Source organism: Octopus bimaculoides, chromosome 19, assembly GCF_046866305.1.
Source record: "Octopus bimaculoides isolate indiv1 chromosome 19, ASM4686630v1, whole genome shotgun sequence".
Classification (NCBI taxonomy): Eukaryota; Metazoa; Mollusca; class Cephalopoda; order Octopoda; family Octopodidae; genus Octopus; species Octopus bimaculoides.
The window spans coordinates 21659201-21667841 of record NC_142946.1 but is presented as its reverse complement, the minus strand read 5'-3'; the positions used below and the strand labels follow the sequence as shown (position 1 = coordinate 21667841).

The window sequence follows — 8641 nt, the reverse complement described above, 5'->3', positions numbered from 1 at the left end:
GGGAAAGTGTGGGGAATTTTGGAGAATTCACCGGAGTCGTAACTTTAGATATTTTTAAATATACCTCGGACTATGTAAATTCCGAAGACGTAGGAATTTTTTTTTTGGGGGGGGGGGGTACACACACAATTAGGGGTTACTTTCAAGAAAGGTTCCCCACTCGGGGGTGTTTCCGAACAAGTCATCCATGTTTCATTTTCTCCGCTTTGTGCGTTTGTGCATCCGTAGATTTCTACAATATATATATATATATATATATATATATATATATATATATATATATATATCTGCAGGCTGTCCACGAAGTCTGGGTACATAGGGATTAACACATACTTTAAGAAGTTATTATTTCTTATATTTAATTGTCTATGATATGATTTTATTTACTCCCTGTACCCAGACTTTGTGGACACCCTGATCCTAATCCACCAAGGGAAGGTATGTCAGAAGAAAGTAATTCAACAACGCGGGTTGATGAACCGTAAGACGTGTGGCGAGAACCTTCCGGAAAATAACCATAGCGAGGGACATTCTACAGTTGAATTAGAACAGTCACAAACAGCGAAAGAAGACATGCACCCAACACCAGAGCTGAAGACACCTCCGAAAGGGGGTGGCCCCGCCACGTCAAAACGGTAGAGGAGTAGGGGCCGAAACCGGACGTGGTTCCTCCTGATGATGTCTTCAGCTAACTGGATCCTATAAAGGAGCTGTTGTGGTAGCAGACCACGAAACATGGTTGAAATTCCTGTGTATATGTATGTATGTATGTATGTATATATATATATATATATATATATATATATATATATATATATATAGACACACACATATGTGAGTTCAAATGGCGAATTATTTGGAAAGACTGCCGCCCGTCCCCCACTCATTTTCTCCCAAATTTGTTTATTAAAAAAAATTTTTTTTCCCCAAAATCCCCGTTTTCGGATACTGAGGTTCGGGAAAATTGCCAAAAATCGGCAGTGAAATTTTTTCCCCCCAGAACTTCTTCAATTTTGACTTTTCCCCCCATCACTAACCCTAACCCTCAAACCGTAAGTACAGAAATGTTTTGAAATTTTTGTCCGAATCATAATGTCTGTATTTCTCCGCATATTTAGAAAAAAAAAAAAAAAATTCTTAAAAAAAAAATTTACAAACATTTTTGGAAATTTTTTCAGAATCATAATCTCGAATTTTGCCAATTTGTTTCCAGATTCGTATTCCCCGTAGCCGAAGAGGAAGTGGGGGGGGGGGGGGGGGGCGAAAAAAATTAAAGGGTGTTTTTTGGTGGGTGGGGGAGGACAGGCGGAAGTCTTACCAATTATTTCATTCAATAACATGTTTGTTATAGAGATTATGTAACAAATTATACTTTACACTTCCGTATTCAACTGTGCGTGTATATTCCTTATTTTTGCTTCTGCTTTTAATGAAACATATGGGCAACCTGTTCCGAAATACCCCCGAGTGGGGAACAGTTCTCAAAAATAACTCCCAAAATTCCAATGTCGTCTGAAACTACATAGTCCGAGGTATATTTGTAGAGGAATTCATTAAAAAATATCCATTTTCTTGAAAGTTAAGACGAATTGAAGTAGACTCCCGTGAATTTTCTGAAATTCCCCACCTAAAACACTTACCCCCAAAACATTTTGTATATTCGGAATCTACAGGATATAACACATATTCGTAGAAAATTTCATTAAAAAATATCCATTTTTCTGAAAGTTATGATCATTCAAAGTTGGGGAGTGGGGATAGAAATCTGTAGTAATATCGAATAAAAAAAGATAAAATTAAGATACATCAGTTTCCAACCAACGAATGGCAAATGGAGCTGAGATAATAGAAATGCATTAAAAAACAGAAATTCTCTCTGTAAAGAACACTTTGGTAAATGAAACTACTTCAATAAAATACGGTGTTCATATTTAGTTGTATATAAGACAATGTTTATTCAACTTTTGGAGAGCAAAATTATTTTGAAAAAAAAAAAGTATATATGAGGTGGTGCTGAAAAGTACCAGACTTTAAAGGTGTCACGAAAGGCCCAACACTCCGAGTTCTACAGGGCTTAGAAAAACTGAAGGGTAGAGATGGACTATATGCAATCTGAACCTTTCTCCCCCTTATTTATTAATTTTTTTTACGGAATCCCACGTTTTAGGCTATGGAGATTCCGATTCTGAAAAAAAATTTTTTGAAAAATTTCAACCCCCCCCCACTACCAAGCAGGCTATTTACATGCTAGAAATAACAGCCAAATCTCACAAAACTAGTGTTAGGGTTAGGTTTAGGGTTAGGGTTAGGATCAGGGTTAGGGTTAGGGTTACGGTCAGGGTTAGGGTTAGGGTTAGGGTTTGAGTTAGGGTTAGGTTTACCCTGTGGATCTATATAAAAACCGGAGGTGGGGAGAATCGAAATTTTGAAATTGAGATTTTTGAAAATCTTTTTTCAGAATCGGAATCTCCATAGCCTAAAACGTGGGATTTCGTAAAAAAAAAAAAAAAACAAGGGGGGAAAGGTTCAGATTACACATAGTCCATCTGGACCAACTGAAGGTCTGCTGCAATAAGTGTGTGGATCTGAGAGGGGGAATATGTTGAATAAAATCATAATAAACTGGTCCACTTGTATTTCCTTTTACCCAAAGCCAGCAACTTTTCAGCACCCCTTCATGTCTATTTCGTTTATATATCCGTATGTTTACAAAAGTAGGGCAAGTGTATTTTTTTACAAATGAATGGTAGAGAATAGTTTTAGTTAAACACGTTAAAAGGGTACAGGATATTTATGAAACCAAATCAAGTTTTAAAACATATTAACAATTATAGAAATTAATTAGTTTAAAATATTACATTTATCAATGTAACATTGTTGACCTAGATATTATATGTAAAAGTAGTGTTTGTGTATTTGTAGATATACGAACTTTTTATATATACGTGTGTGTGTGTGTGTGCATTTAATTTTTTTGTTCAAACTTTAGTTCTTTAATCAATGTCGACATAATGTGAGGCATTTGTTTACAGCCATTGTATTCCGGATTAGCCGAACTTCGGAAGCCTAAAGCGGCAACACGGTTAGAGACAGCAGTTAAAAGTTTCAAAATTTCACACTGAGTGCCATATTCTGTCAAAATTTTACTTAAAGCTTGCATAAACCACGAGCCATCTTTTTCATCTCTGAAAGAAGGATATTTATTACATGATGAATAAACAACCAACATATCTGCCATTATTGGAATTTTAGGTGACCTTTCTTCATGATCTATGTAATCAGCATCATTTTTTTCGATTCCCATATCAGGTGTAGTTCCACGACACGCTTGAATAAAGAATAATTTAGGTATTCCTGTGAGAAGTTTACAACGATCGGGTCTCAGGCAAGAAAGCACTTTTTCTAGCTCCACTGGACCGTCGAACCCATGGATAATATCGTCTGATCCACCATGACTTAAAATTGCACAAATAAAGCAATCAATATCAATATCGGAATTTTCTTTGCCAAAAAGATCCAAAGCGTCGAGCATTTCTTGGATTGTTGCGTCTGTATAAAGATTGATATCATCTTCTTCGAACCCAAGTTTCATTAATGCGTTTTTAAAATCTTCTGTGTCTTTTGATGAGCCATGACGAGGTTTAAGGTTCGGGTCTTCGAAATTTTCATTGTTGAAGATGTAGGCTACACCTCGCTTTTTATGCGTCATATCATATTTATGGAAACAATTCATTAAATCTTCCACAATTGGTCGACGATTCTGATCGCCAGTTACACTTACACATCGAGCATCTGTAGTAGTCATTATATCAAAGAAATTACCTGAATCTAAATCCGTTATCACTCAGTAAAATTAGCACTTATTTGTTTAAAGGGTAAAGTCGAAAATCCTAGAAAAGTGATTAGGGTCTGTATCGTTAAGAAATATTCCACACGAGAATTAATAAAAACTCAATCGCAACTTTATGTATCGGAAGCTATTCCAACTAAAGGGCGGTGACTTTTCATGTACTCCTATAGCGCCACCTGTTGGAAATTTCCTGAAAATTCTCGAAATCGAAAATAACTCCGGTCAGTACATTCAGTACGGAAAGACATGATGACACACAAAACGAGCGACTCTCGGACTGCCCCTCTTTCTTTAAGGCCAATCTAGCCCAAACAATTCTCCCTTTTAAAAGCGTTGAAATCATGACCATCCTTTATTTAAAAAAAGAAATACCAGTCGTGACCATCCTGTATTTTCAAAGTGTTTCATTTGTGATCATCACGTGACTGTTTTAAAGTACTCCAACTATAACCACAAGCTAAAATCTCACTCAGAGTACACTGCTATTTTTTTTTAAAGAGTACATTGGATATTGTTGTGCTAGGTACTCTATACTTGAAAATAATAAAAAATAATGATCACTGATATAATGCGATACATCATCGGACAATGGGATTAGGACTAACATGACACTAAGCAATTAAAACGAGTGATAAATTTGTATGTGTATACGCACGTAAAGTGTCGCCCGTCATGCTAGAAATAACACCTACATTCCTTGTTAATATCTTCTAATAAAATTCCATAGAAAAGTTGAGAATTAAACTATCTATATATATAAAAATGAGAATGTGTGTCTGTGTGTCTGTCTGTCTGTCTGTCTGTCTGTCTGTCTGTCTGTCTGTCTGTCTGTCTGTGTGAATCCCTAAAACTCGAGAACTACGCAACCAATTTCATTCAAATTTTACACATGCCTTACTTAGGGTTCCAGTTGTGTTTTAGTCAAAAAAAATTATTAACTTCTTGCAGAGTTCGAGCACACGGCAACATAATATCTCCTCCACTATTTAAGTATTAAGTGTCAAAAGTGAAACAAAAACACTCATGTCAAATACTTTCACTTTAAAAATGAAACTATTCCACTAACTGAAACAATCACATTTCGATACTGTAGTGACAGATACTTTCACAGAGAGAGAAAGAGAGAAAGAGAGAGACAGAAAGAGAGAGAGAGAGATGTATATGTATACATATACATGTATATGTATACATATACATGTATATGTACACCATTTCGATACTGTAATGACAGATACTTTCAGAGAGAGAGAGAGAGAGAAAGAGAGAGAGAAAGAGAGAGAGAGAGAGAGATGTATATGTATACATATAGATGTACACGTATATGTATATATATATATATATAGATCTATACATACATGTATATGTATACATGTGTAGATGTATATATATATATATATAGATGTACATGTAATATGTACACATATATACATATATACATGCATACAGATATCTATACATATATACACCCATCACACACACATACACATGCACACAAACACACACATTAGTCATTTGTTTTCTTATCCAAAACTACGTCAAAAGTACTGAATGGATCTTTATGAAATTTGGAAATTATATTCTTTGCATAACGGCCATAACTCCCATGAAAATTCATATATTTTTGATGTTGATGAAATTTTAACCCAAACATAACAGATGAGCATTATTTAGAAAATGATGTCACACGTTATTGAGGCTACCATTCTTTCTGGATGTGCAAAAGGGGATGACGTCTTTATTCCAAGAATTCCTCTTACTCCATCAGGAGCAGACATTCCTTTTACATTCAGAAGACTACAATTCCCCCTTCGTGTGACTTTTGCCATGTCCATAAACAAATATCAGGGTCAAACACTGTCTGTAGCTGGTCTTCTCTTGGAAGAGCCCTGCTTCTCACATGGACAACTGTATGTTGGCTGCTCAAGAGTGGGCAGCAACAAAAAACCTATTTGTATATGCTCCACAAGGGAAAACAAGGAACATAGTTTACAATGAGGTGTTATAATCACAACAACAAGAAAGTATGTACATGATCACCTTCTTTTACGAAGCTTCATTAACTTTCATATATTTATATTGATATACATATATATACGTGTGTTTGGGTGCGTGTGTGTATATACATCTCTATATATAAAGATGATGCGTAGTCTAGACGGCGTTTTTAGATTTCATTATTCTCTTTAACCCGGGCAACGCCGGGTATTTCTGCTAGTTCTAAATAAAAATTGAAAAGTGAAGAGGGACAGTTATGAATGAATGTCTTGGATCACTAAACAACTGGATCAGAAATGACTCAAACTAAAAGGCAATAACCACCGGCTACAGAATCATCACGGACAAAACGGAATCTTCTGTGCGTGATCAGATAGATGAGTCCTTTATATCAGGGGTTTTCAAACTTTTTGACTTGCGGACCCCTTTATATTTCAGGCTTTACCTTAGGGACCCCCTTATAAGCGCTTATGAAATTTATACATAAATATTTGCTTAAAATAACATATATTTTTACATTTATTTATTTAACAGTATTTAACAAATAGGTTTATTGTCAATTAAAAGATTTCGATTAAAAAACATATATAAAATCAAATTGCCCATAAAAAGTATTTGCTGTCCACGGATCGCCTATCTTGTCCTTGCGGACTCCCTGTGGTCCGCGGACCACAGTTTGAAAACCCCTGCTTTATATATATATGACAATCAAATCATTACTGATACGCCTTGAGTTTACAATACTCTACACTATCTATCTATCTATCTATCTGTCTATCTGTCTGTCTGTATGTATGTCTGTCTGTAGAAATATATGCATTCACATAAGAGTCCCTTCTCTGTGTTTACTTATCCTGTTTTTACGTATTTCATGTTTGCAGAGTTGGTGACGTCGTGTACCCATATATGCATATATATATATATATATATATATATATATATATATATATATATATATATATATATATATATATATGTTTTCCATGTCACAAAGACCGCACTTTCCACTGTCGTTGGTGTAGGGCTTATACTTGGCTAAGATCTTCCAATGGATGTTGTAATTGACACCTTTATCTTTTAAGGACCATATATGACTGGATAATTTGGTCGTTTTCCTTTTATCCCAGTGCCTGAGGCTCAAGGTGTGATTATTGAACCTGGCCTAGAAATTACCCTCTGTAAGGCCCACGTATTTCTTCGTTGAAACCGTGTCCTTACTGGATGTAGAGTCCACGGTGGTTTCATAATTGATAGTCCCGTACATGCAAGCTCCATTTAGCGGGCACAAATTTTTATCCCTGCATTAACAGCTGGTTTCATTTTGTGGTTTTTGTGTGTTGTGTGCGATTATATTTTTAAAATTAGTAGTTGAGCTGAAACTGATTTTTAAGTTATGTCTATTGAAGAGCTTTCTGGTTGACTGGAAAATGTCTATCTATCAGTGCCAAGAAATACTTGCCTATATTAAAGGTTATTTCGGATGAGTAGCGGGGTGTGAACCAGATAGTTCTATTCCTATGTTTCCTTTTCTTTATTATTGGACTGGTGGCAGGTGTGTAGGTTATTTCCTCGCTAAATCCACTATCTTTTAGAGCCTTATTATATACTGGGGCAACGCTATTAAAAATGTCCCTATCAGAGAAGAGGCTAGAAATTCTTTTGCTAATGTTTTTAACTAAATTTTTAAACACTATGGGAGGATGGCAGGAACCCACATTAATATAACTAAGTCTATCGTTGGGCTTCCTTTGTCTGTCTTCTTACCCTCTTAGAGGATTTAGGTAAAATTATACAATTGTGTCCGACTGAATAAATAAATTCTATTTATTTTATTTATTTATGCAGCTGAGGATAACTCTGCATTTAAACTGATGTAATGACGTACATACACAAAAATACATTAACATCGGCGATGTGTGAAAACATAAAACATATATATTCATGTACGTGTGTATCTATATATGTGTGTATGTGAGTGCAAATGTGTGTTAGTGTGTTGACAAACAACAGCTGTAATTTTATTCAGCTGAATACACGTCATTGATTGGTTGAAATTACCGAAATATGACAACTTTAACACGAAATAACTTCGAAAATAGAAACTTTTCTCAACAACGCTAAGAGTAAAAGATGTTCTATATGACACATTCTACCAGTGTCCGAAGTTTCAAAGTGTTGAGTTAAAGAAAATTAATTAATCGAGCTGCCCATGTAAAGGTGGTTTTTCATTAGCTAATCCTATTTGCCATTTGCAACGTCTGGCACAAAATTTTATATTTATATATATACCTTTAACAATAATTGTGTGTTAAAAACTTCGAAGTTTGTTTATCTTTTTTGCATTAAATGTTTTGTTTTCGTAATGTTGCCATGGATGTTTTGTCGTCCTAAGATTTTGGTCACGAACAAAATGACAGCTTCCAAATCCTGTTTTCTACTGTTCTTCAATATCTTTGTCACAATAAACACTTTTCATGGTCTATTGCTGGGATTGAAACCAAAAATTCGGCCTGTATTTTAAAGTGTGATTTTTAAAAAAATTAAAGAAAGAAGATTAAAAAGAATGTAGATTCATCGAGAGTTACATAGGAAAGTTCCACAAGCTTAGCTTGTTATTATGGAAACAGGCACCTATATGTCTCTGGTTTTAAATTGGCCATAATTACCTCAAATTTGCAAACTTTAAGAATTATAAACTGTTTCTTCATTGATTTATGGCGAAAATCAATTGCACTTCAATATTTAGCATACAAAACTACATTAATAAACCAACTTTGAAATCAGCTGGAACAAAAT

At 34.9% G+C, this 8641-nt stretch overlaps 1 protein-coding gene and 1 long non-coding RNA gene across 2 annotated transcripts in view; one reads left to right on the top strand and one right to left on the bottom strand.

Annotated features, from left to right (window-relative positions):
• The first annotated feature begins 141 nt into the window (after positions 1-141).
• LOC149131781 (uncharacterized) overlaps positions 142-8641 on the top strand; it is a 40963-nt gene continuing 32463 nt past the window's right edge. The window contains exon 1 of the long non-coding RNA XR_016245189.1: positions 142-1052. This is a non-coding gene — a long non-coding RNA (uncharacterized LOC149131781). The remainder of the gene's footprint in view (positions 1053-8641) is intronic.
• On the bottom strand, positions 1925-3998 carry LOC106872944 (caspase-7). The gene has a single exon (XM_014920123.3). The coding sequence runs from the start codon at positions 3803-3805 to the stop codon at positions 2966-2968; it is 840 nt and encodes a 279-aa protein (XP_014775609.1). The 5' UTR covers positions 3806-3998; the 3' UTR covers positions 1925-2965.